The sequence below is a fragment of the Pyrgilauda ruficollis genome, unplaced genomic scaffold (assembly GCF_017590135.1).
Source record: "Pyrgilauda ruficollis isolate IOZ18807 unplaced genomic scaffold, ASM1759013v1 scaffold157, whole genome shotgun sequence".
NCBI lineage: Eukaryota > Metazoa > Chordata > Aves > Passeriformes > Passeridae > Pyrgilauda > Pyrgilauda ruficollis.
In genome coordinates this window covers 637,971-665,864 of record NW_024514432.1, presented here as the reverse complement: position 1 = coordinate 665,864, position 27,894 = coordinate 637,971, and the positions used below count along the sequence as shown (strand labels likewise).

Sequence of the window (27,894 nt, the reverse complement as noted above, 5' to 3'; positions counted from 1 at the left end):
CCCCCTCCCAGGGGCTCCCCACAGTGGGGACGTCGGCTCCCGCTGCGGCCTCTCGCTGCCGGCTCAGACAGCCGTGGATTGCTTGATGCTGTGGAAGCTGACACGGGTCGGGGAGGTGGGGATGGACATGGCCCTCGCCACGCGGGCACGGATGGAGTGCTTGTCCTGCCACCGGTGCCACCGCTTCCGTACGGCCGATCGCACCTGGGCGAGATCAAAGAGGAACATTTGGTCATCACACAGAGGCTGTTCAGAGGCACCAGCCATCCTTCTCCTCAGTCCTCCAGCCAAAATGGATTAATGAGATGTGATTTGCTAACAAAACAGGTTCATGCAGGGTAAACTTTCCTGAGTCAACAAAGGTGTGGGAGCATTTGGAGGAGGCAGAGGAAAGAGCTGCCCAAATATCTGGCCCCAGGATTCCCTTCTACTCTCAGGTCCTTTGCTTTCTGCTGTTTGTGTTTTGGGTCAGAGCCTGGGAGATATCCTCATCCATGTGCAATCCACATGTGTATGGGGCTCATCCTGGGGAAGGATTTCCCTGGGATGGGGAGGACCCTGGGCGATGCTGCACCAATTCACACAGGTGCACCATGAGAGCATCTGTTCTTGGAGGTGGATTTTCCTCCTCCAGAGGAGGAGACAGACAGCAGCCTTTCTTGTCTGGGCAAAATCTGGGGCTGTAGATGTACCTGGGGCTGGAGGTGAAGCACCAACTCCAATCACCAAAGAGCTTCAGATGGGGAATTAGGGACCAGCACCCTCCAAGCCCTGTGCAGCAGCAGACCCTCATGCTGAACTTGTCTGCTTGCAAGGAAGGGTGTAGACCCCCCAAAAAAAACCCCAGCCCATTGCGCTCACCTCACTGTTCAGGAAGCAGTAGAAGACAGAGACGAAGAAGCCCTGGAAGGAGACAAGCAGCAGAGTCACAGCAAACAGGTACCCCTGAGCCAGGGGCTTTGGAACAGCTCAGGGGTTTGGGCATATCTGGTTTCAGAAGGGGGCAGAAGCAGGATGAGGCATCAGCCAGGATGGGCTCCTCCACATCCCTTGGTGAGAGGACTGGGATGGAAGCCAGTGTGGAGGACCATTACCTGGAAAGACTCCAGAAAGGAGTTGAAGTAGATGAAGACTATCCTGGAGATCTCATCCTCCCCAGGGTTGACAAAGAACAGCATGTAGGTGATCCCCAGCAAGGGCAGCAGCACCAGTGTAGCCTTGACTGCTTTCCTAGGGAGAAAACAGGGACCTGAGCTGCTGCAGTGCAGCCCTGGGCACAAGGACTCTGCCCATCCCACTCCCAGCAGCAGCATGGCTTGGACTGGTCTGCTGGGATGGGACCTGAAAACCAGTGACTAGGGGAGGATGGAGCCAAGTTGGGCTGTTTTCCAGTGCAGCTCCCAAGGGACGGGGCTGGTTTGAGCACTGGGCCCTTGCTCTGCTTCTCCACCCAGAAAAGGGCCATGGAGAGCAGAGGCCTGACCTTGAGCTGGCATAGAGTGATTGCTTGGCTGATCTACAGCTCAATTAAAAAGGAATTAAGGAGAGTATAATAATTCACACCCTTCAACACAAGTTTGTGAAAACCTTATCTCAGGTAATTAATTTGATATTTTGATGAGATTACAAGTACAGTTTGTGAAAAGTCAGTGCTGCTACAGAGAGTGTGGGAAGGATTTGGGCTTGGCACCTCATTCCTTTGGATCAGGGGACAAGAACAATGCCAAGTCGTCACTTTTTGCTTAAAAACCCTGTAAATGGACATATTCCAACAGTAGATGGTCATCCCTTGAGGGTCTGAGCTGGGCGGGGAGGGAGTCTGGGACCTGTTTTGCATCTCTGATTTAGAGGAGAGAACAGTCCCTGATACAAATGAGCTGTTGACATGGAGGAGCTGAAGGGAACCAAGGTTAGGAGCTGGAAAACTACAGTACAGCACATTCACTGGTGTAGCTTTCCCAATAATAGAACCAGAATTTTTCCTTTCTCAGCTGAAAAAGCCACCCTCCACCTCAAAACAGCTTCTCTTGACCTGGCACACAGTGAGATTCCCCAATTCCTGCCCACAAAATGATCCAGACAGAGGTAATGATGAAGCCCAAAGTGTCTTCTATTCCAGGTACTCTGGGAAGCTACTCTGACCATGCACCTCTTACTGCAAAATATTCCCCAACAGGCAAGGAGGGGTTAAATCTTCCTGCCTTGTGCTGTTGGGAGTACTATCTTCTTTACAAGGAGGTGTGGGGGTGGCATCGATTCATCAGCTTCCTCAGCTTTTGCTTTTCTGTCAAGCAGTGATTTAATTCTCACCTCCATGCCAGGATTTGCAGCTCCCAGCCTGGAGAGCTCATCAGGTCCCACCAGAACAGGCTTTTGCAAAGAGACTCAAATCCCAAGAGTTCACTTCAAAGGCAGAAACAGCCATCCACACTCTACATCACAAGGCTCTCCCTGGCCAGATTTAATGACCATGCACCTCCAAAGAGCATTTGAGATGCTCTTAGGTGTCTCTCCATGCTCCCATCCCCTTACTACCTGGCTAATGGGGCTGTTCCCATCCCCAGTAATCATGAGAGAGCCCAGTTCCTAGGCTGACTTCTGGAAGGGTCACTCATGCTCTTACCTGTACTGGATTGTCTCTGATGTGGTTGAAGCTCGGAGCTTAGTCATGAGGATTCGGACAATGTTGAACAGAAAGATGAAGTTGATCTGGGAGAAACAGGGTCACTGGTTAGTGTCTGCTCCCTCAGTATTTCCTCCCATTTCCTCTGAAATGGGGGAGGGAAGGGGGAGCCAGGGGAAATGGGAATATTTCCTCTTGAACCTGATCTACTTCCTTCCATGCACCATGAGAGGATGTCTTCCTTTTGAAAAAACACTTGAATAATACAATTTAGGAGTTTGGTCAGGAGATCAGGGCAGCAGGGCATGCCAGGAGATTGCCAAGGAAGGACAAGTGCTAGAGAAATGGCTGAAGGTGAAAAAGCAGAGGGAGAGGAAGAATCTAAGGTAGAGTGGCTGCCATCACATCCAGGGTCTGCCTGGTCGCTCTCTTGGCTGCTGAATCGCTAACGAGGGAAGGGGAAGGAGTCTTTGGAGCTGAGCACCATTGACAGGAATTAGTAGTGGCCTGGCTGCCTAATGGGCTAAGAAATGGGAAGCAGGATCAATTATTCCATCATGCCAGTGATTTTTACTCCCTTGAGTTTTCTCACCATTGTGCAAGGAGGAAGGAATAGTTTTGGGACTTTGTGCATGGCTTTCCCTCTGCAAACAGAGGATTGTGACCTGCCACCTCTGCTCTTCTTTGTCCACTCCCAAAAGACAAAGCCCCATCCATGTGACCCTTGGATCAAGCACAGCTACTCAGCTGGGGACCAGGAACAGAGAAATGGAATCAGGATCAGGTAATGGAGTCAAGGATCCCAGGCTTCTGCAAATGCTTGGCAAAGCATCCACCCACACCCCAACAGTGCCATGGCAGGGATGGAGGGACCTTCTGATGCATGTTGGAGTCTGCTGATGGGACACCCCTGTCAGAGTGAGGTTTTCAGGCTCCCCCTGCAGCCCACCCCAAACCCAAAATTGCTCAAGGAGAAGTTTGGGTGAGGGGCAGTGCTGCTGTGGGACAGCAGAACAGCCCCAGCAGAGTGAAGCTAAAGGAGGGGACAATACCCTGTACAGAAGCAGCTGTGACCCACCTGCACACAGAAGGACTCTATTTAGCACACAAAAGGTCACTTTGCTCTTACCAGAAGCACCAGGATCATGGGGCCTTGGTAAATGTAGTCAGTATAAACACCTGCTCGCTTCCCAAACCAGCACCTGCAAGGCAAGGACAAGCCTGACATGGGAGTGACCTGGATAGACTCTTGTCCTTGCACAGTCTCTGTAAGTCACTGTCTGTGAGGTGAAAGCACTAAAACTCAAACTGCTGCAGCCATTGTGAAATAGCTTCCCTGGGAACTCAGTAAAAGGAGGTGTGTGTGGGCATATGGATGTGGGAGCTGGTTATTGCAGGACAAGCAGGGACACCCTCCTCACAAAGGAGGTGACTGTCCCCACTCTGTTCTGCATGGGGGCAGCCTCACCTCGCACCCTGGGGGCAGTTTTGGGCACAACAATGTAAGAAAGATCTGAAGCCATTAGAGATCATTCAAAGGAGGGACATGAAGATGGGAAGCAGTCTGGAGGAGCCACATCAGAAGCAACTGAGGACACTTGGAATGTTCAGCTGGGGCAGAGGTGACTGAGTTTAGACTTCATCAAGGGCTGCAGCTCCTCCTCGGGGGCAGCCCCCATCTCTGCTCCCTGTGACAGGGGCAGGACCCAAGGAAATGGCCTGAGGTTGTGTCACAGGGGAATTTGGGATGGATATCAGGAAAAGTTCTTCCCCCAGAGGGTTCTTGGGCACTGAACAGGCTCCCCAGGAAATGGTTACAGCCCCGAGGCTGCCAGAGCTCCAGGAGCTTCTGGGCAATGCTCTCAGGGATGCACAGGGTGGGATTGTTGGGGTGTCTCTGCAGAGCCAGGACTCAAACTCGATGTTCCTTGTGGGTTCCTTCCAGCTCAGGATATTCCATGATTCTCCATAACCTCACACACAGGTCTGGGCCAGCTCTGTCCTCAGCAAACCCTGCAGGAGTTCACTCAGGTGTAGCCCTGTCCTGGGAGCACCTTGTCAGGGTTGTTCAGTAGGTGTCTATGTGAGTAGCACAGGACTTCTGCAGTCAGCAGGGAAAACTACCTCTGGAAAACAGAACAAGCTGCCATTCATCTCAACGGGCTCCTTTCAACTTCCCACTCTGGGATAAACTCTCAGGTACCTGTTAAGTCTTTCATCAGCAGGTGTTTGTGAAAATGGCTCAGGTGGGGGTAATTTAGATCTCTCCTGGTTAAATCCCAGCTCCCTTTAGCAAACCTATTGTAGGAAATCTGGTATAATATATTTTCCCCCTTAAAAATCACATTTGCCTTTTGAGGAGAAACCAGCAGGGGCAGGGCTTGTGCTGCAGAGATGTGAAAGATGGGATAAAAGAAAGAATGGAAGAACATTATCCTTTTTTTCCTCCCTGACAGAATTCCTGACACAACTGATCCCTGAGGATTTGGGATAGAAAGAACAGAGGATAAGAGCAATCAGGCTCACTTCTCATTGTCGTAGTAGAGCTTCCCAATGGCCCAGGCAACGATGATGGGAAAGGGGATACCTGCAGGGGAACACACAGGTGAGTCTCAGAGGTGCAAGGTCACCACAAAACCACACCGTAACAGGGGTTTTCTCACATGCAAACCACCACACACAAACCACCCAGTGAGATGAGGTGTCCATGCAAATCCCATCCTCCTGCTTCTGGCACCCTTTTTGCAGCTTTGTGTGCAAGAACTAGAGCAGAGGCTGGAGGGGCATCACCCATCACTGAACCCTGGGCAGTGCAGGGTGAGGGGAGGCCTGGCACTCACACCAGCCGATGCAGATGAACATCCACTTGCGGAGCTTGTCCGTGGAGTACGTGAGCACGATGGCCGTGTGCAGGTAGCAACCCTCGCCGAACATCCAGAAAAAGTTGGTGACATGGAAGTAATTGTAGGCAGCAGTGACCAAGCGGCACCAAACCTGTCAGGAGATGTGGAGCCTGTCGAGTTCTGTGTCACAGTGGTGCAATCAATGCATGGAGCAGCACAGACCCCGGCAGAGCAATCAAACCCATGCTTCTCATACACATGGGGTGCCTGCCAGCCACCAGCCAGCCCTATTTGTTCTCTGAAGTTGCTTTTGTAGGCACATGTTAGACTTCAAACTGAAAGAGAGTAGGCTTAGGGAAGAAATTCTTCCCTGGCAAGGTGGTGAGGCCCTGGAACAGGCTACCCAGAGAAGCTGTGGCTGCTCCATCCCTGGAAGTGTCCAAGGCCAGGTTGGATGGGGCTTGGAGCAACCTGGGATAGTGAAGGTGTCCCATAGCAGTGGGGTTGGAACAAAATAATCCTTAAGGTACCTTCAGACCCAAACCACTTTGTGTTTCTGTGATCTCCAGGGCCTCACACCCCGCAACTGCTCAGGACTGGGCTCAGCCTGGAAGAGCTGCACCTACCACATTGCTCTCGTGCACCTCTGGGTTCATGGTGAGCTGCACCACAAACCAAGTGGCGTTGCGTAGGATGAAGGCTGTGATCAGGTTCCAGTGGATGATGTTTCTCAGGCACCGGATGCTCCTGGAGAGGGGTGGAACAAGGCAGCATCAGAGCAGGGGGACTGGGGACAGTGCTGTTTGTGGAGCTGAGTGTCTCTGTTGGGACCTCAAGGGTGACCTGCTGGGACCAAGCCCTGGGTGAGGTGGGCAGGAAGACCAGGAGGTGGAAGGCACCAAGAAGGACCCTCTGCCTCCATAACTAGATGCTTTAAAAAATCAGCAAAAGAAAAAGAACCCTGAGATAGGCATGATCCCTCCAGCCTGGAGGGCAATGGCAGAGTAGATGGCAAAGCACAGGAGCTGGGTCCATCCCTGCCTGAGATGGCCTTACAGGAGCAGGGCAGCAGGTTTGTCACTCACCGCAGGCGCATGAAGAGGACAAAGGCCACGAGGAGAGCCCCCAGCGAAACACAGTGGCCCAGGTAGTTGATGATGACAGCGATGTGGTAGTGCAGCTTGCTCTTCTTCTGGGAGTGGGGGAGATGGGCAGAGGGTCAACAGCAGCCCTGGTACTAGCACAAACCCACCTCCTCCACCACATCACCTTGGCAGCTGCACCTCAAATTCTGGGCCCTTTTTCAGGAAGCAATTGGAGCTCACCCTGGGACAGGACAGTGGGAATGGAAGGAGATGGGGTTCATGTGGGGAGGAGAGGCACCAGCCTGGTTTCACATCTCACTTGTACCAGAGCAGCTCAATGCTGTGACATCCCAACCCCTCCTCTGGGGAAACCCTGCTGGAACTCAGTTGAGCTCACTGGAATCTTATCTCAGTTCATCCCCCATTGCCCTGGGGGCAACTGACAGGCTAGGATGAATTTGGGCACAGGAAAGTGTGAGTGATAATTGAATTAATTGATCACTCCTGCTGTTAGGCACTCATCCAATGGGTAAATAAGCAATTAAGTGAGTGAAAAAAACATTCCTGGCAAGAGATATCACCATGTTAAATACCAGAGTTGATATCAACTGCAAATGAATAACTCATATCTCTTCTCCTCTGCTTCAACTGGGGGCTTGACCTACTCAGGGGCTTGATCCCCATTTTTGTATCTCTTTCAGCTTCCTAAATATCTCCTTTATTTCATTGCCAGCAGGGAAGGATGGGGTTTTCACTGATGGTCAGGAGGGAGCTGCAGGAAAGTGACAGGGTGATTTGTACCCAGAGACCCTGGGGACCTCACCCTGCCAATCCTCTTGGATTTTTAATGGGGATGGAAACAGGCATGGCTTTATTTCTGATGGGGAATAAAAATGCAAATCCAGAAGGGGTCATAATTGCCACGTGCAACATTATCACTGGAATGCTGCTGCATGCTCAGCCCTCAGCTCCCATGGGCCATTCCTGGCCTGGATGCCTTTCAAAATTCCATCATCTGTCTCTCACCCTCCTGCCAAGAGCCCAGGGACTTCCAAGCTCCTACCTCTTCACTGAGGATCTCCTGGCACTGGGAGTAGTTGACACGTGCTGCCCAGCTCCCGTTCGCAAGGCATTCCCTGTACCCATTATCTGAAAGAGAGGATGCCCATTCAAGGGTTAACAGAGCATGGGGATAGGCACAGGCATGTGACCTGACTGTCACTAATTCAGGGCATTGGCATCAGGCCAGGTCTGGCATCTTCTGCTTTGAAGGCAGCTCAGCTACTGCCTTGGTCACAACTGCAGAACCAAAATCCTTGGAATATTTCAGACCCACTCAATGGCTTTGGGTCTGCACCAGCTCTGCCCTTGGCACTGGGGGACCCCAACACCTCCTCACCACACACAGGGATGCAGTGGAAGCAGCGCCAGTTCTTCTTCTCTTTCACTCTGCTCTTTGCTGGGGTGATCATGTGCCAGCCCAGGCTCTCTGCTGCGACGGCAGCACGAAGTTTCATTTCTCTCCCTGAATTAGGAGCTTTTTTGCCTCCCAGCAAGGACAGGAGGTGTCAAGGCTGACTGGGAAGGAATGGCCCAGGCACCCCAGAGAGTCTGTCATTGGTGTCAGCAGTGGGGCAATGCCAGCACTGGGGTGAGACCGAGCTACCATTAACAGGAGGCTGTGAGCCTCATCAGGGTGATGGGGTGGGAAGGGCTCAGAGACAGGCTCAAGTTGTGATGAATGCAGAGAGGCTCCCACAGCGGCACAGGAGGCACCACAAAGAAGAAGCTGTGTGTCTGTGCCATCCTCCATGGCTGCAAGACTGTGCAGGGTGGAAAAATCTATGTTTTTTGTGAGAAGCAAGGTATTTCTTTCATCAAAAGCAGCACTTGGGTGCTCAGAAACTCAGCCTTATGCTAGGAACGACTTTGGGCACTTTTCATATCACTACATCCTCTACTCCCAGCACGTCCCTGGCAGTGACAGTGCAACCACCTGCGCCAGGAGGGGAGGACGTTCAAAGTCCCCCAGTCTTTGCTCAGCTGGAAGCTTCAGGCCCCTGTACCACCTCCAAGGGCAGGGCAGGATTACTTCTCTGCCTGTGTCCCCAAGATGGGGACATCAGCCCTCTCCTCCTCCCAGGACCTGCTTATAAAGCTGCTTCTCTGAAACGACCCTCCCTGAAATCTGGCCTTTGGCACTGTTTTCTTTATGGCTGATGAGCTTTGTGCCCAGAGGTGCAGTGTCACTCGTGTCCAGAACCCTCGCCCGCCGTGTCCCAGCAGTGCTGCCCCTCTTACTGGTGGTGTTGTACCGCACGCCATAGAAGTACTCGGGGCAGGGCCGGGCCACCAGCTGTCCCACCGCGCTCCGGGGCCAGCACGTGCCGATCAGGTCCACTGAGGCGTTGCACTGGGGACCTGCAAGGAAAAGTGCACGGTGTTAGCACAGGTTTGTGGGCCACCATGGGCCACTTCCAGGCTGTTGAAAGGTCAGAATATAAAGAATAAAACCCCAAAGACGAACTCTTGATTAAGGTGTTAGTTTATTATTGAATATCAAGTGTTGATAAGCTCTTAATTAAAATGTTAGTTTGCTATTGAATGTTAAATGTTGAAATTCTAAACTTACCTTTTGTTGTCATTGTTAAGTGTTAATATCCCTTGATAAGTTAAGACGTGTTTTGCAGATCCTGTATTTGTATTCCTTTCTGGAATGGAATGGCCCTTTCTGTCGGGGACCACTTCCACTGCTCCCAAAAGAACTTGCACATGAACCACATGCAAATGAGGGGCCTTTGGTGCAATTCAGACCCCCACAACAACAAACCAGCATACAACAAAAAAGTAAAAACTGTAATTCTAGCCCAGCAGAACCGCAGAAAATCATACGCCATCAGCTAGTGCTGGGTTCCGTCCTGTCACCATAATTTTACAGCACTCAGTCTAAATGACACTCCTAGACCATGAGCCAGCAAGCGCCTTCCTGGGGACTCCGGTGAGGACGGAAGCCCCTGCTCTGCCAGGAGACAGAGCTGTGCACCTCCTCCTCAGCATCATCCAGCAGGAGCAGCGGCAGTGTGCGACCCCTGGGGCTCACACCCAGAGCTGTCTTTAACAAAGGCCTTTTCACAGGAGCTGGTCTGCTGGCCCCTTTCTTACAAGGGTTAACCTGGAGAGCTGGGGCTGCTGCATCAGCTGATGGGTCACCCCAAGCTCAGCCCCCAGAAAACCCTCATGGCAGACACCAAACGGGGCCCGAGCAAGGCTTGCAAGGGCTGGTTGAATCATCATGGCCATGACTTGTAGCAGTGGGAATGGACACAGACACGCCTTATTTTAAAAATCGGCTCCTTTTTATACCTTTAATTTCAACCCGACACTGAAACCAAACCGAGGCCTAACAGAACTTAACAGAAAGAGCACACCCATTGACTGGTTCAGCTGCCATGCTGCTGTCCACGCATCCTACCATCCAATCAGCTTCCTGCTCATACACTGTCCACGCATCCTACCATCCAATCAGCTTCCTGCTCCTACACTGTCCATGCATTCCTTCAGCCAATCAGCTCCCGCTCATACACTGTCCACGCATTCCTCCAGCCAATCACAACCTCACTTCCAGCTGTCACTCAGCTGACTCTCTCCTCACTCATAACTGCCTCTCTCCCCTCAAGGCAGTTCCACCGTGGGGCCTGCATCAGTGCCTTTCCCACAGGGTCTTCTGGTGAGCACAAGCCTTAACTACTTTAATAACTGTAACCTCATATCCTCCAATAACTGTTACTCTGGTCCTGTCTAAAACTACTGGCTAAGCCAGTAAACTACTGTCTAAGCTCAGTTCTGGCACAAACCTAGTTTTAGACCGGGCTTCCAAGTCCCCTGGCTCTGGTTTCCCAGCCCTGCTCCTTCCTTCAGCTGTGATGCTGGCATCCAGCCCCACAACAGGCAGTAAGCCAGACTTGCTCTTCCTCAGTGGTGAGTCCATTCTGGTTCTAAGTCTCTCCAAACACCTCCTGGCTGCAAAATGTCCTTCCCAGCCATTCCCGTTGGTCTCTTCCAGTCTTTCCCGAGTAGAAAACTCCAAAGCTGCTGCTATTTTAGATTTCAAAGATTTGTGTGTTTTTCCCAGCTACCCAAGTGTGCTAACGTAGGCATTAGGTAGGCCAGATTGCAGACTTTTTAATGTATAATTTGTGTATATTTAGAACAACATGTACCGTAGCTAAATATGTCCCTGCTTCATCTCACAGCGAGGTCGGAAGCACAATGGCTACAATATCTATATACTATAATCTAAGATAAGCAGGAAATGGGTGAGCAGGAGATGCTGGAAGAGGCACAGTTCACTCCAAAACACTCCTGGGTACCAGAGATGTTTGTGCTGCTGGTACAGAGACAGAAATTGCCAGTTCCTAATACAAAACACCCCAATTCACAGCTCCTTGGGTGCAAGCGCCTTTCCCAAAAATTCCTATGGATGGAGCTGGCTGAAGAATGACCGAAGGAAAAAAAGCAAAATACTGTTGATGATGATGAAGAAGAAGGTTTTTATAGAGAAATATCTGTTTTCATCGATTATCTGAAAAATTGGCTCCTTGTTATTTTGTGTTGTTCTCAGAAAAAAAATTTCAGGGCTTTTGGTGTCTTCAAATATCTTAGCAAGGGAAAACAGCTTCCAAGCATGTGAGCTGGGGAAGCATCAGAGCATGGTGAGTGTTACCTTCTGCCTCCCATAGCTTGTAGGGAGAAATTAATTTTAACAATGACCTTTGTTTTTAGCTTTGCTAATGTGTAGGGTTGCTGTGGCAACCTTCCCTTTATGTTAACTATTTTAAGCCTGTGTTTTGTAGGAAACAAGGTGCCTTTTATCACATGTGTGTCTGTGTCTTTCTGCATCCATTTGAATTTATTGAGCTCCTTTGTTGTTTAGACCCAAATTTGACAGAGAAATAGAGGGTCACAATTAAAAATGTTATGATAACATTCATCCTTGTAAGGAAAAAACAACCAGTAATTACTTGAACTAAGGAGAAAGTTAAATTGCAAGTGCTCTTCCTGTTAGCCACTGAGGTGAGAAGCTGCGTGAATGTCTGGAACAGGAAAAGCTTCACTTGGAACAATGCAGCACAGGAAAATGGGGCTTGCACAGTACTAATGGCCATGGGAGCTCATGCAGCTATCACAACCCCTCATGGGGACTGGTAGGGCTGGGCACAAGCTCCATTTTCTTTGCATAGTCTTTTGCCTCAGTTTCCCTCCTGCATTTCAGGGTCTGTTCTGGGGGACAGGCAGAGATTGCCCAGGGAGGACAAACAGGAAGAGTGAGTAATTAAAAGTCAGCAGGGCCAGAGAGCAACAATGATGATACTCTCCACCAGTAAAACAAACACACAGCAATGCCATTAATAACCAACCCCAGAGAGACTCATGGAAATGATGTAGCCAGACAGAGGTACATCATTCTGTGATATGTCTGCTTGAGGCTGGATTTAATATCTCCACCCTTCTCCAAGGCACTTGGTGGGATGCTGCTTGGCACTCCCGTTAGAGCATGACAGAATCCCACCAGACACCAAACCCGGTGGGTCCCACCAGTCCCACCAGAGGGACGGTGCACCAGCATCACCAGGAGCTCAGCCCTCCGCGTTCCATGGGTCAGGGTGGTGCTGTGGGGTGACATTGGGGTCTGGGGCTGCAGTCAGATGAGGAGATGCTCAGCCAGGCTGTCAGATGCTCCTGGACCTCTCCCTGTGCTTCACCCCTGTGCTGCCACCGGCAGCATTTGAGCTCTGTCCCACCAGGTTTTCATCCAGTGGGTGGCTGTAATATTTTTCCCAGGCTCACACTGAGAAAGGCTTGATGAAGAAAAGCAGCAGAAAGCAGATGCTGCTCTTTCTGCTCTCTCCAGCATACAGAAAAGAGAGAAAAAACCTCTCCTGATGGGGAAGTGATAAGTAAAACAGTGAAGACAAAGAGTGCCACGAGGGCGGCAACATCCCTTTTGCCCAGCACAACTTCCTGCTCCAGCTCCTGGAGTGGCACCTGGCTCCCAGCATTGAGCACTGTTTAGCATGGAAATGGTATGTATCAGTACTGAATGCTTCCCTGCCTGCTCGATGGCCCATCCGTGTTTGCAGGGGAACTATTCTCCAGATTCTGCACACGAGTGCTCCGGCTTCTCAGCTCCATTGGCAGCACAGGTTTGGTCTTTGCAGATTTACAGCACGAAAGGTCAGTGAATTTCCTACCTGCACTCAATTCCCCTAATTTGGCTTCTTTCCCCACAGAAACATGGTGTTTGGAGGAGGAAGGAGCAGGTCCTACTTTGAGGCAGGGAATGAGGCACAGGGGAAGTTGCTCCAATCCCTTCTCACCCATTGCCTTTGCATTGTGCTGCTCTGAAGCAATATAAAGCTTCTTCTGAAGAAAAAAGTGTCTGTCCAGGGACTTACACTGAGACAACTATATCACAATAACTATCTCAGGATAACTGTAGCAATATCCCATCTGTTTCAAGAAAACATCCTTCTCCAGCCTGCTCCCACCACTCTCAGAGACCTTCAAGATGGCTCTGAGCTAAAGCCATGGAACCGTGTGGCACCTGGTATGGTAAAGCTCTCCACTCCCAGCTAATCTGCCAAAAGATTTTGACCAAATGGACGATGGAGCATATTTATGCTGGTCCAGCAGTACCAGACGTGTGGCCACAGTGCTCTTGAGCTGGTTTCAGGAGGTCTGAAGTATTATCATACCATCAAGCCATTGCTGGGATGCTCTGAAGAGGAGTAAAGCAAAACACATAACTGTGCTGGTAAACACATCCTGCTTTACACTGGGCAGAACTGTGCACCAACACAACATCCCAGTTTGCTGCTATGCACAGACACTGTGAGGGGTGAAAGGGTGAAACCTCTGTCCCCTTCTACAATGCAAAAGGCAGGAAAGATTATGGAAATCTGAACTACAGGCTCATTCCCGTGGCTGGGAATGATGGGGTTATTTATCTAGGGTGTCTCAAGAGTCTAACAGGTGAAAGTTGTTAACTCATATCACTACCTGTCCTGAGCTCTTCTTCAACCACAGTTATCTCTATCCAGCCCTGATGTCCTCTGTGACCGCATTGCCGCTGCTGCCTGCAGCCTCTGGCTTCCTGAGAGTGTCCCCAGTGTCTCTGCTGCAATATTTGCATTTGGCAATCAGGGCTTCATCTCAACATCTAATCAAAATACAACTCTCTGTGATGTCTGATGCATCAACTGCGAAATTGCACAAAAATCTCTTTGTCCCTCCCAGGCAGCTCCAGCAGAGTGGTGAAGAAGAAAGACCCATTTCATGCCTTATTGCCCCAAAACAGGGGCCTTTGGGGGATGCTTTTACTTCCAGGTGCTGAAGTGCCAGGGAGGGGTGGCTGGGTCGAGCTGCAGGGTCACTCAGATCTTAAATGCTTGAGTAGCGCCTTGAGGCATTGAAGGAAATGGCACTGGGGGACAATTTGTATTAACATGGGGTAGAAATTGGGGTGGTGGAGCTGTTTGACTTCACTGTGAGCAGGGGTCGGTGCTCAGGATGGCTGGGAGCAGCTGTGTCTGCCTCAAAGTAGATCCTTGCTTAAACTCTACCTCCAGCACTGCTTTCAGTGGCACTGGGGGCTTCTATTTACCTTTGTAAGACTCCAGTCCTTAAAAAATCCCCAGCAATCCTCCCAAGCATTCAAGTTCCATGATCCTCAATGTAAAATAATTATCCAGGCTAATTAAACATTATGATAGCTATGGGCCGTTGTAATGAATTTTTGACTTGTTGCTATTCACCGTCACTGACTATCCCCTCGTGTCTTTGCTGCTGCTCTGGAGAAGAATAAATAAAAGGCACCAAACCTAGCTTGTGCTGTTGGTATCTGATGCATCTGTCACTTATGATGATCCATGTACAGATTTACAGCATATATATGTGTGTGTGTATACATATGTATATAATGTATATAGTGCAGTGGGTTGTGTTTGGGGCTTATCTTGTTCTCCTGACATGAACCACAGAGTGTTTGGAGTTGTTTTATAACTAATTGTGGCAGGAGGTTCTTTATTCCCTGGGGTTGGCTGGGATCTGGTGGTGGGTGAGTGAAACATCAAAATCCTTCCCTGGCAGTTTTCCCAGCAGAGCCTTCTAGTTTGGCTACAACTGAACAGTCTCTGGCAGTGACTTCACTGCATCCAGTCCAAAGTACAGTTTAACTGCTGTAGCTGCTACTGACACTGGGATGTGCCAGGACAGTTTCCTACTGGAAAACCTCTTCGTCTTCCCTCTTCCACTACAGTAAAATCTATGAATATTAGTGAGTTGCTGTTGACATTCCTGTTTCCCAGATGATGGAGCAGAATGGCCTTTCTGACACTAGTATATATTTAAATCCACCAGGATTTTCCATGTAAATGAGAGTTTTGTTTCCCAAAACTACCCAGTACCATGTCTCTCCCTCAAGTCCCTGCCTAGACTCATTGCTGCATCTTTAACCCTTGCTCAGCTCCTTATTAATATTTCTGCCTTGGTGGGAGAGATGCCAATGAGACTGAAAAGAGTCGCTGATGTTAATTTGACCTTTATGAATTTAAATTCCAGACTCGCCCCAGGGGAGTCAGTGAGTGAATGAAAGAGCAGTGGCACGTGGGCTGCTGGAGCAGTGTCAGCGCTTTGGGAACTGAGCTGGAGTGGGTGGAAAGGCTCTTGGTCAAATTGTCACCTGCTATGAAAGGTGTTACCAAACTTATCTGATAGTGCCTGTGAAGGATATGTTCTCATCACTCACTGCTTCTTAGCCTAAGGATTGTGCTGTATCTGGAACAATCAGATTTGCCTTATTTAATGCAAATCTACACTCCCTTTCCCCCTTGAAAAAGCTTTCAGTTAAAAACCCACAGACATTTCTTTTTTTTTTTCTGCTTAGCTTTTGTGTAATTTTTCTGTGCTTTAGGTGAACTGGCACTGGCATGAAACATTTCTTTCCTGACAAGGAATTTTCTGTGCTCCCCTCTCTCTCCTGAACACACAGACACACAGAGGATTGAGGATAAGAATTCATCATGATAACAAGCTTAAAGGAGTGGATCATGCAGCCAGGACCAGAGTGGGATGTGAGCAACTGGGTGGCAACTCCTTGGGCTGATCCAGGCTTGAAAGCTACGAATGGCAAAACTTTGAGTGCTCCGAGCTTGCTCTGCTTCAGAGCTTTCTGCTGAGCTCCTTTGGAAAAGCCTCATTATTAATTAGGAAGAGGCTTTCCCATCTTCTCAGATTCTTCCTTTCCCTCCCCAGGGAAACAGTTCTGCAGGTGCAGGAAATGCTTTGCCCTGGTGGATGAAATGACCTTGTCCCTCCCTGATGGACTTTGTAACAGGGCAAGAAGCAGCTGCACACAGACCGTAGGGAGATGAAATTGTCAGCAAGAGAAATCCGTGGTCTGAGTCAGTGCATGGGCTGGGAACCTTTGGGACAGCACCTATCCGTGCCAGACAAGGGATGCTGATCCTCACTGCGTTCCTTTTCAAGCCTCATCTGAGACTTTCCTGGCTTACAGATGTTTGGAGGTGCAGCTGACCTGATTTCCTGAATGCACCATGTTGACCTCAAGTCCAGCCTGATATTCCTTCACTGCTACTGTGATGCTTCACTGCTTTCTGATGGAGTATTCAGCTGTGCCCCTGTGTCCCAGTCCCAGCTAAAATCAGGGGCTCAGTGACAGGAATTTTTGATGGATACCTAGACTATCAAGTTGGAGCATCACAATGGGCCTGAATTCCCAGGGATATCACCCTGCACTGGGGGCTTGAAGGAAGATGGGTAAAACCATGGTGATAAGATGTCAGCACAAGGAGGCCCCCGGCCAGGTAATAATTAGCATAGACTACATGCATTTACAGAAGGCTAATCAATTATTCTTTATTAAGAAACTCATTGCTTTTTTTATACCCTAGTTCGCTACAGGTGGACCTAATTGGTCCATCACCATTGGCTAGTTAAGAAACCACCCTATGGTAAACAAATCTCCATAACACATTCCACATATTAACAATACCAGGTGCCGCAAGTTAAGATAAGAATTGTTTCTCATCCTTTTCTCTGATCTTCTCACAGCCTTTCCCAGAATGATGCCTGGGAAAGTTGTGTTTCTCTCTGTGGCCAGTGAGCTGCTGCCACAATAAGAGGGCAGGACAGGAGAGCTCTGTGAGGCTCAGGTGTTCCATGTCCTGGGATGAGAGTTTGCACCACCTGCACCCCCTGAGTCTGGACAGCATTACCCCTGTGTGCCTCCACCCTCCACACCACTGCTGTGGCAGAGACTTTTCCAGCTCAGTGCACATGCCTGGAGAGTGCTGGCACCCTGGTGACATCACTGTCCAGCTACATATCATCTTTAAAACAGAGATTAAGGGACTGGTGACCCAGGAGAGGAGGAGAGCCCATGGTGGGCCGTGTTTTGGAGGAGGGATGCTGCACACAGGCATGAGGCAGTACCTGTGCATGCACCCAGCAGATCTCCTGACGAGCCATGCGCTGGGGGACTGCTGGGCTTGTGTTGTCAGAATGTGTCATTTCCCAAGGGTTGTGAAGACATTAACAAATTAAGTCTCAGGGCCCTGCTGCAATTCTCATTAGCATCATCCTAACAACTCTTCAAGTTAAATAGCTCAAATCAAAGTTTCCAGTTTAGTAAATATCCCTCCACAGGAATTGCTGTCTCCATCAGGCAGGGCTTAAATGGACCCCAAGGACCAGGACTGGTGCTGAATTCCACTTCCCAAGCAGACATAAGACAATTAGTTTCCCTTCTGCCTCTTGTTCTAAGTCCCCCCCTCCAGCTGGAAATGGCTCTCACATGTGCCAGCCCCATCCAAATGAGTTGCTCAGGAATTGCAGGTTGCATGTGTAGAAATGGACAATTTGCAAATCTGAAGCCTCACGTTCTCCCCTCTGCCAGTGAGATGGACACTGAGGTGCACTAAATCCTGCTTGTAATCATGTGGATAAATCCCCACTGAGCAAAGCCCAATCCTTGCAGAAAGCAGTGCTCAGTGCTTGAGGATGGTGGTGATTCCATGGCAATCAATCAGCAAACCACAGCAGAAATTCTCCCCCCTTTCTGACCTCTCCCTCCAGCTTGGGAGGTTCAAGCAGTGGGCAGAAAAGGCCATGAGCTGGGCATGAGGATTCTCTGGGACCTGCCTGCTGCCCTGGGTCAGGATTTATCACATCTTAACACGGCCAAGGACAGGCCCTGGCTTTCTGCCTCCACCTTGTGGGCTTGGGAAGCTTCTTGCAGGGCAAGGTAGCCTGGATTTGGCCAGACTGGATCAACTGGTGCCAAGATAGGATTTGTTAAAAAGGAGCTGTTAATGCTGCTGTTAACGGGTGGTGGGCAGCCATCCCTCAGCTCTGGGTCCCCATGGCCATTCCTCAGTGCTCAGTCCTGTGGCCATCCATTACCCTGACAGAGTTCTTGGTGCCTGCTCTGATTCTCATTCAGTCACGGAAAATCAACCCTGCAGCATCCCAGAGCTGGGGATGACTTTTCTCCTTGTCCCTGTGAGCTCCACTCCTTCTCACACTTCTCCTCCCCCAAAAGCTGTCACTGAACCAGGCCTGTCACTGCTGAGGTGACATCCAAGTCACATCCTGAATATAGGCTAAAAGCCATTTTTGGCACAAGCTCTGACCTGATTGGACCAAACCATGTACAATGTTGAGTAGGAGTGCGCTGTCCATGACCCTGCTGCTCCCGCCCATCAGGGCTGAGCCAGCCCTGGCCATAGCTGTGTCCCCAGAAGCTCTTCGTGACTGGTGGCCTCCCAAAGTGCTCAATGGCACCTGTGTAGGAGTGGTGGGGGACAAAAGCTGGCTGAGCTCCGAGCCATGGTGGCCACACTGCACTGGTGACGTGGTCTCCACAAAAAGTCAAAACCACCAGTCATCATCCCTGGGCAGGGGGATGGTAGAGGAGGGTGGACATAGGGGCCAAAGTCCTGGTGTCCCTGGGTATGGCATAGAACAGGCAGCCAGCTCTGATGTCTCTTTGTCCATCTCTGCCTCTGCCCAACAGACATTTATTTTCTTTATTTTCATCTCCTGAAATGTTCACCTTCTACCTGCCTCCACTGTCACCCTGCAAGGAGTGTGCAAGGCTGTGATGCAGTGTCCCACCTCCCCAGAAAGGATCCATGCAGCAGCAGATGAGCCCAGAGACACCCCTGACACCCTCTTCCAAGCACGGGATCCCCAGGGGTGGCTCAGGTGGGCTGGGGGACACTCACCAGTGTGGTTGGTGACAGGCGGCAGGCTCTCACAGTACTGCTCCTGGATGGAGGCTGCAACCTGGCTGTCCCAGAGGAGAAATGCCTGGATGGGGAGAGAGCAGACAGGGGTGGGGTTATATGTGCAATATGCTGCTTCCCCATTCCCAAATGCCTCCTTGGGTCAGATCTGAGCTTGCCCATGTCTGGGTGGGTACCACCCCAAAGCTTGCACAATGGACATGTACCATTGACAGGATGGCTTCCTAGGGAAACTGTGCTTATCTGAGCCGAAGGCTGGGGGACTGCACTCTGTTCCCCACCCATTGATCTTCTCCTGCCTTGAATACCCCCCTCAGAAAGCCCTTCTGAAGCCCCTGATGAATCATGGAACCTCTGCTATTTATCATTTTAATCAACACTTTTGGGTTTACCATCTTTCAATCCTGAGAGCAGACAGGGGAAACATGATGAGCCTGACACCACGCCTGGATTTTCAATCCCTTACTGAAATCACAGCCTTGTAAGCTGTCAGTGGGAAGAGGTTCATACACATCCTTAAGGAGATCTGATCCACAGACAACCAGCTCTGGCTGAAGTGTTTTTTTTTCAGGAGAATTGTCAGCAAACACCAACGTTCCCATTGAGTTGGAAAGCACTGATCATGATTTACCCAGCTCTGCTAAAACTCTGCACAAGGAGCTATTTTGGAAAAATGATTATTGAATTATTGTGCCTTTGCAGGAGTTTGGGGAAACTAAAAGTGAGAAAGGCAATTGCCAGGATGAAGGGATTGCAAAGATGGCAGAGGGATGGTGGTGTTGGTCTCACAGGTCACCATGGTGCCAGGTGAGGGAAGGAGGGAACCTGATATTTTGTAGAAAAGGGTGACACAGGCTCATCCCCTCTCCTCCACCAGCACTAATGGTGTATGAGGATCAACTCCATTTCTTTCACCTTCAGCAACTGACCAAACCCCCTGGAGAAAAGTCACTGATTAAATGACAGAGCTGTGCCCCAAAAGACATCACATACAGATCCCTTGGGAAACAACCCTGAGCCTGAAGGCAGGAAGGGCTGCACCTCCCCTGCTTGCAGGCAAGCTCCCAGCTCCTTGGGGACAACAACCTTTGCCTTCCCCATCAACCAGGCTGATTCCTACTGCCTGACCCCCCTTCCTGCGTGCCATTTACCGCCCAAACTGCTCTGAACACAGAGAAGACATTCCTCCTCTTGTCCTTGAGCCGTAGAAACACTGTCTGCCCTTGCTGGCATACCCAGCCATCCTCATGCTTTACCAAGGCATTAACAGGATTTATTCAGACACAGAGACAAGCTCAGCACCCACTTGCTCTTTTCCAAATAACTGTTTACTGCCTTGGGAAGCTGGTTTTGACAGCAAGAGAGATGTTAGGCAGACGTATAAATGGAGGAGAGAATAGCTGCCTTGTTGTGACTGCTCCAGATGGCACAGAGGATCCGGCAGCTCAATCCTGCCCTGGTGCAAGAGCTGCTTGGAGCTCCTGGGTGCTGGTCCTACAGAAGCCCAGCACCTCCTGAGTCTCCTTTCAGAAAGCTGAGACCACCCAGACTCCAGACGGGGAGGAATCAAGGTGTAGGGAGTCTGCTCCCCTCTGTGTTGATGCCCACAGCTGGTACCCACCACACCTGTTGGCTCTTGGCATTGGCAGATGGGACACAAGCGTTCTGCCCAAAAGATGTCTGGGATGGTTTGTCTATCTGAATAGGCTTTCAAGTGTTAATTGGATGTGTTTCTCCTAATCCCAGCCTGCTCCAGCCTGGTAGTGCCCATTCTCCTTCCAGACACAGGGAGAGGTCTTGGCACTGAACAGCACATGGACCAAGCCACAGCCAGAGAGGAGTGTGGATAGAGAAGTCACTGGCTCTTTGCAGGCTTTGTAAATGAGCTGAAACAGCTACAGAAGGAAGAAAGAAAGAAAGGAAAAAAGGATCCCCAAAACACAACTAATACTAAGAGTTTTTTTACCAGGCTCTGCAGTGTGGCCAAAGCTCTTGATAGAGGCAGAGTTTTGTCCCACTCCTGTCAGCATTTTGAGGGGAATAAGCAGGGGTGGTGGCAGCTGCAGGGGAATTTGCCCCAGTGAAAAAATTCTTACTACTGGTTGCCGTCTTATCTGTTTTGCTCTTTGTGGGTTAGTGCAACTCCTCCCCGTGCTTTTACAGAGAGAACAGGTCAAAGCTCTGTCCTTGAGGAGCATTGCTGCCAGAGCATTGCTGCTCTGTAAGATGCCACATGGTGCCCAGCAGGGCCCAGCCTGGCCGGGCTGGAGCCAAGCTCACCTCAAGAGCCCCGACACGGCAGTGGGTCGTACTTGGACCAGAGAGGGGCCGTGTTCCTCCGCCCTCCCGACCCTGCCTTCACACAGCTATGGCAGATCCCGCTCTGCAGGCAGGAACACCTCTGTGACCTCTCTCAGCCTGCCAAAATCCTGGAGAGCCTCAGCTGAGCTCTCAGCTGTCCGGGAAGGAAGGCAATCTGCTCCTCTGGAAGCAGCCACTTTGCACAGTGCTCCCAGTTAGCCAGGGGAGCTGCTCCCACAGAAACGGATGATGGTTCTGCCAGGAGCTGCACGGACCCCGTGGGTGCCCGCACTGGCAGCAGCTTCTTCTCCATCAGGAGCCACCATTGTCTCCCCTGCTGCTGCCTCAGCATCTGCCCAGATCCCTTCCAGGCTCTGTAACATCCGTGTTTTATACACAGAGATCGTTCTGGTTTAGTCTTGGATCTCACGGAGCACCAGCTCCTTCCTTTCATCCCCACATTTTCTGTAGCAGGACCAGCCCCCCCAGTCCTCACTGCACAGCTCAGACACAAAACCCTGACACTGCTCCCATGTTTCCTGCATCCCGCACAGAGCAAACATCTGTGGTGGTTGGTGTCCCACCACCCACCATGCCAGGGCTGTCCCAGAGGGGAAACTGAGGCACTGAGGACCACTTGCCTCAGGTCACTCAAGCTGTGCGGCACCATATGGGACAGATTTCTGCAATCTGGACACACCAACCACGTCCTGGTATTGCCAGGGCTGTAAAAAAACCCAGCTGTTCCTGTGCCTGTGACGATGGCAGGTCCCCTGGTCAGGAGATGCAACATCGTGGACTAGGACAGCATCAGCTCATCATCACTGGGAGTCTGGCTGCTGCTGTGTGGGTGAGCAGCACAATCACACACACATGGTGTCAGTCTCTGTGACCTGCCACTGACCTGGCAGAAAAATTCAATTAATAACAATTAGAAATTAATGTCCCCTTGTGGTGCTTTTGCTCTCTCAAGCAATCCATGGATACTAATTAATACATTCACATCCAACTGCAGTATCCCCCCCTGCACTGTGCTACCCAGAGACAAGCATGTGTCCCCCCCCACCCCCGCTATAATGTTGCCTCAGAAAAAAGGGGATCTGCACGGCAGGAAGGGCTGACAGCTCTGAGCACGAGATAGATGGCTTGTAGCCTAATTAGCAATCTAGGAGGTCCAGTGCCGAGGAGGAGCTGTAATTGGAAAGCTGAGCGATTAGCGGGACTGAAGCCTGGGATGAAGCTGTGGGAGACAGGGGCTTTGCACAGAGCTGGGGAGGGCAGTGGGAGCAGTGGACAGTGGTGGCCTCTGTGACCTTCCTGGGAGGGGAGACAACACCATCCACTCTGGAGTTGTCCTTGCTGTAGGGACCTCTCTGACCCATCAGTTCTGCTCCCTGCCTTGGATGGGCTTGCTGCCCACTACAGCACTTGGTGTGGAAGAGGAAAGACCTCCTGGAATACATGGGCAGGGAAGGGCTGAGCAGCTACTGCCCTGGACCTTTGCTGAGGTTCCCCAGGGCATCAGGCTGGGATGGAGCCTATTCTTGGCTCTGAGCCTGCAGCAAAAGGTGCCAGACTTTGGGTGTTAAATACAGTGAGTGTTAAAAGAGCTCGATGCCAACTTCAGATGGCAGAGCAGCATCAGTGGAGTGGGGAGGGAGCAGCACATCCTGCCAGGACTGCAGCTGGAGGCTGGAGGTGGCCTGCAACTGCCTGACTGAAAGAGCTGCCCTCAAATGTGCTTGGAGGTGCCTCCAACCCCTGTGTCTCCTGCCTTCACTGCAGGGGATCTCTTTGCCTTTGTCTCGTCTGGCTTCCAGGCACTGTTTCCTGCAGCTCAGGAGCTTCTTACCTGCTCCACCTTGAGGGCTTTCGCTTGGAACAATTTCCAAATGAAATCTCCAGGCAGCATCTGGTCCATGAAGGATGCTCTTTACACCTTTGTCTTAGACCTGGCAGTAGCTTGCTTTGCCAGCCATGACCTCAGGGTTCCTCCAAGTCCCTTCGCTGCCCTACCAAGCCCCCACTGCTCCTTCATTTCTCTTCCAAAGCCCCATTCCAAGCCCTGCCATCATCGAGACATCAAGGCAAAGCTCAGGCAATGGAACAAGGCTTAAAGCAACGCTCGTGTGGGGATTTTCCATGGCTAGTGTTACTCATGGGGAGAGCAGGCAGTGAGAACATCTCCATCCTCCATCTGGCATTAAAATCTGTGAGTTTATTAATTTATCTGTATTAGAGGGCCAGTCCTTGTGGTGTGTAAACAGGAGCTTTGGTGAGAATGTTTATTCTGTTTGGAGTCTCTCTCCAAGTGTGCTGGATGCAGATTCTAACAAAAGAATATCAATCAGGACTAAATGAATGCCCTGTAAAAACTGATTTATGAGCAATTAAAGGTTTTCCTGGATTAAGCTCAGGTCTCCCTTGCTTGCCATAAATAATTCTGATTTCATTTATCTGTCAAGAGAGACATGAATTTTTGGGGACAGGTGAAAAAATGACTAATGGCATTTGGGTGTTGGAAGCTAAAGGCATCATCAAGCTGGAGAAGGGCACGCAATCCATGCAGCTCCTATGGGATCTGGATTTGCAGGGGCAAAGGCTGCTGAGGAAAATTGGAGTGATGGACACAAGCCTGGAGAGGGCTGTTTTTCTAAGGCAATTTTATTGAACTGTTGTGCAGATTGTACATGTGGAACTCCTGTGCATTGACAGATATTTTCAGTTTGGGATTGGACATTTTCCCCTCCAGCTCTGTCCCAAAACCCTCATCTTGACTGCTCCAAACCCGCTCCTTCACCCATCACCTTTTTAGGGTTGAACATGCACAATTCAATTCCCCATAATTTTTTTTCTGGTTTATTCACATTCACAGCTCAGGAAAGTTTGGCCACACCAAAGCTGCATCTGCCACTGCTTTTTCCAGGACAGTCCAGATTTCGGAGTGGAAGAGGGACTGTGATCTGCAAAATACCAAAACACTTTGCCCTTGGCCATTGGAATGGAGGTGACTGCTCCTAGGAGGGTGACTGTAGATAAAGCAGAGAAGGAGGGTCTCTTCATAGCTCAGAATGCAGTTAGGGAAAAAAGGAAAAACAACAGATGGGCCCCGGGTATGTTATTCCATCTTCAGAAAGAGCCACCCTCTCCTGAGTGACAGCTCTGGGGTGTCGGACAATGGCTCCTGGGCTCTGCTTTGTGAGGGAACTCTGTGATTTGGGGGTTGCTTTGTGCTTTCTTTGGGTTCAAAAACTGTTCTCACAGACAAAGTCATGGATGCAGCCTCTCTGAACACTGCAGACTCAATTGCAGCTTGAGCTTGTCACTCACAATGAACTTCTAGGCTAACCCTGTGCAAGATTTTGGGTGAGCAGAGCTGAATTTCAGGGCAGGGTTGAGCTGGTGGTGCAGGATATTCTGATTGTATTCCTATACATCCTATGGTGACAGTGCAGCTATTCTGGGAACAGGCTGTGCCTTTTCCATTCACTTCTTTGCTGGAGATGCGAAACCACAGGGATGATTTCATACACACTGAATCAACTCCAGCTTTTAAGGAAAGTGAGGACTGGAAGAGATCCCCAGGGTCAGCACGTCCTGCGACTGCAGCACTGCATCTTATGCAAGGATTTGAGCATGGAAGGGGCGGGGGCTGTTTTTTGGGCTTATTGCTGCTGGAGGTGATCAAGTGAGAGGAGAGGGGAAACTATCCCATCCTCATCATCAATCCCCGATTTTTCATGAAATTCTTTTGCAGTTTTATCAGCCCCAGAAATGTAATTGGCTCCTGACAGAGCTGCAGGTGGACTGGTTTATTTTGAATCACTTTTTTCGTTTGTTTTAATGACTTGCAGGGTGCCAGGGAGCACTTGGCAGCAAGTTTGTCTCCTAGTCTGTCTGTCCAACCTCCTGAGCGATGTCTATTCGTAAAGCAACATGGGCAAACCAATGCTAAAGTGGAGGTGCAAGCCAGGTGCATGGGGAACAACCCCTCAACTGTGCCAACCCACTGTCTGCAGGGGAGGTTTGTCCCTGCTGAGCTCTGGGTTGGAGCTGGGCTGCTGCAGGTCTCTGCACTCACAGGCAGGATGCTGCTGCATCCAGGTACACCTGGTTGCAGGGATGCACTCACAGCTGGGGTTTCATCGTCCTTTAGCCCATGCTGTCCCCAGGAGAGGGTTGGGACTGTTCTGGAAAAGCATCTGAGTTTTGAATGCATGTATTTATAAGGAAAAATAGACAGCTTGACTGCAAAGAGGGGGATGGTTGTAGATTGGCTGTTTCTTTTTGAAGCCAGCTGGGAGAGGCTTCTCTTTGTCTGGTCTAGTTTTTGTGACCCCCCCATCCTGGTCCCAGCCCCAGCACAGGGGTGGTTTTGTCTCAAACTCTGGAAGATTTTTGAGGACTTGTTGCTCCACCTTCACAAGGAGAATATCCTTGGGGAACACCTGGGGATGGCAAGAGAGTCCCCTGAGCCTAAGGAGCTTTGACAGAGGATGGGAGCTGTGTCTCAGCACCTTTGGGCTTCTTTTGGACCACTTTTTGCTCACCAAGGTTATTAGGAGCTGTCATGCTCATATGGCTGTCCCCACCAGAACATGACCCTACTGCACTGGGTTTGTGCTGTCTCCACAGACTGGGCAAGAAGGACCTGGGCTGAGGGAGAAGATCCTGCCCTGTCTCACCTTTATTTCTTGCATCAGAACCAAACAAAACCTGAACCAGGGAATGTAACAGCAAAAGAGCTCCCATAAATCCTATCAATCAGGGTTAGTGGGTTGCCGCAATAAGAGAGAGCAGCTGCTCAGGAGAAGAGTTTTTAGAAGCAGCACCAACTAGGCAGGGGGTATCCTGGTGCACATCAGCTCTTCTCATCATTTAGGTGAGAACTTTCCTGGCCCAGAGATGCAGCTGATGTGGGAGGTGCACAGTGGGGTGAATAGTGGGGTGCACAGCCCGGAGGGTATGAGCCATAACGGTGCCAATGGGGAGGGCTATCCCTCCACTTTACCTGCTGTTTTAACTCTGCGGTCCCAGCTGGGCCACTGAGACACCATTCTGCAGCCAGCCAGGCAGATTTGCTCTTTTTCCCCTCCTTGACACTGAGGTTTTATCAAAAACCTGATCATTTTGTTTAACTGCCACTATAGGCTTGTTTAAGTAAAATTCAGGATTTCACTGGAAACCCCTTCATCTCGTTTGTCCAGGGTTTGGGATTTAAAAAAGCTTTGGGCTGTGAACATTTCCCTCCTTGATGAGCCCTCAAGGAGGAGGAATATTGCTTCTGACAAAGCATTTGCATATTGTGCAGAGCTGCAAAATTAGCAGTGGCTACAGTTCCACAGCGAGCAAATTAGAGAGAAAGTCTTGTGCTTTGCAGGTGCAGGGCAGTAAAGGAGAGGGTTCCTTAGAAAATTAATTATGGGGACTACAACTGGGCTCTGCATTTGCAATGTCCACATCCATCACACCCCCAGAGTGGCCACCCCCTCCCAGCAGCCTGGGAAACTGGTGGCGGCTGGTTTCACTGGGAGGTGCAAGGCTGCGAGCTACTGGGAGCCCTGGGCTGAGCTCAGGAGGACCTGACTGCAATTTCTCCCCATTTAAATGATCCTTTCACTCACTTCAGCCCCCCTCCCCAATAGTTTTTGAGCATCACGAGCTCTTGCCAAGCCCCAGTGCCTCGACTGGAGGAATTCTCCCGAGACCCCTTTGCGTTGTGGTTTCTCTTTTTACTTTTCCCTTCAAAGAAATTGAAAAGTCACCGAGGAGAACGCGGGCGATGCACGGCGCAGAGGTGATGGGGAGGGGGCAGAAGGGCCCTTATGGGAGAAAAGGACTTAAAGCATCTTACCTGCAGGAGGAGGAGGGGGGCAGGACGCAGGCCGGGCACCATCCTCAGCTGCCCCTGCGCCCAGCTCCCCGAGGCATGGCTGGCAGCGTCCCCGCTCCTGCTGGGCTGCTTCTGCCGTCGGGGAGAGAATCCTCTGGGCTTGCAGCGAAGGAGCCTGGCTGGTCCCCGCGGAGCTGCGCGGAGGCTGCGTCCCCGTCCTGCCTTTTATAACCTCCCCGGTCCTCCGGCTGCCCACCTTCCAGCTCGCCTGGCGATGGGCTACATCTCTCCTCACCAGCCTCCCACTCCCCCTTCTCTCCCTCCTCCTCTCCCTCCTCCCCTTTTCCTTTCCCCACCTCCCTGGTGCCTTCCAACTCGATTTGATTTCCCCCCCCCCTTCTCCTTCCCTCCCTCAGCATCTTCAGCAGCAGAAACTTCCCACCGGCCCAGGGACCGCCCTCCCGGCTCTCCTTGGAGGGGGGTTTCTCTCTCCACCCCTCTCACTCCCATCGTGCAGACGCTGTGCGGTCTCTCCTGCGGAGCCTAGGGGCTTCCCTGGTGTCTGCAAAAGGTTTGGGGATGCGATTTGCCGGGGATGAGGGGATGAGTGGGTATTATGCATTTGGGCATTTCGCTCCAGGGCTGTGTCAGAGGAACTGGGACAAGTTTCCCAGTTACCCCCAGGTTTCCCCTGTCAGCCTTTGCAGCCCCTTTGCAAAACGGATGGTGAACACGAAGGGAGGGCAGAGCCCCTTTTCTCTTCCACAGGGATGGGGTGGAAGGGGTTTCAGCCCTGCCTTGTGAGGGAGATGCTCCTGAGGGAAGGACGGGGATGTGGGGCAGGTGGATGCAGGTCTTTGACACAGAGGGCTGTGCGGGGGTG

At 50.8% G+C, this 27,894-nt stretch overlaps 1 protein-coding gene across 1 annotated transcript; it reads right to left on the bottom strand.

The window, feature by feature from the left end:
* Positions 1-63: 63 nt before the first annotated feature.
* On the bottom strand, positions 64-27,295 carry CRHR1 (corticotropin releasing hormone receptor 1). Its single transcript, XM_041461885.1, has 13 exons — positions 27,033-27,295; positions 18,857-18,941; positions 8,853-8,972; positions 7,615-7,700; positions 6,552-6,658; positions 6,093-6,213; positions 5,464-5,617; positions 5,150-5,210; positions 3,753-3,825; positions 2,624-2,709; positions 1,095-1,230; positions 862-903; positions 64-204 (listed from the first exon to the last, which is right to left on the bottom strand). Exons 1-13 carry the CDS (start codon positions 27,072-27,074, stop codon positions 64-66), a joined length of 1,254 nt encoding a protein of 417 aa, XP_041317819.1. The 5' UTR covers positions 27,075-27,295.
* Between the last annotated feature and the right edge of the window lie 599 nt (positions 27,296-27,894).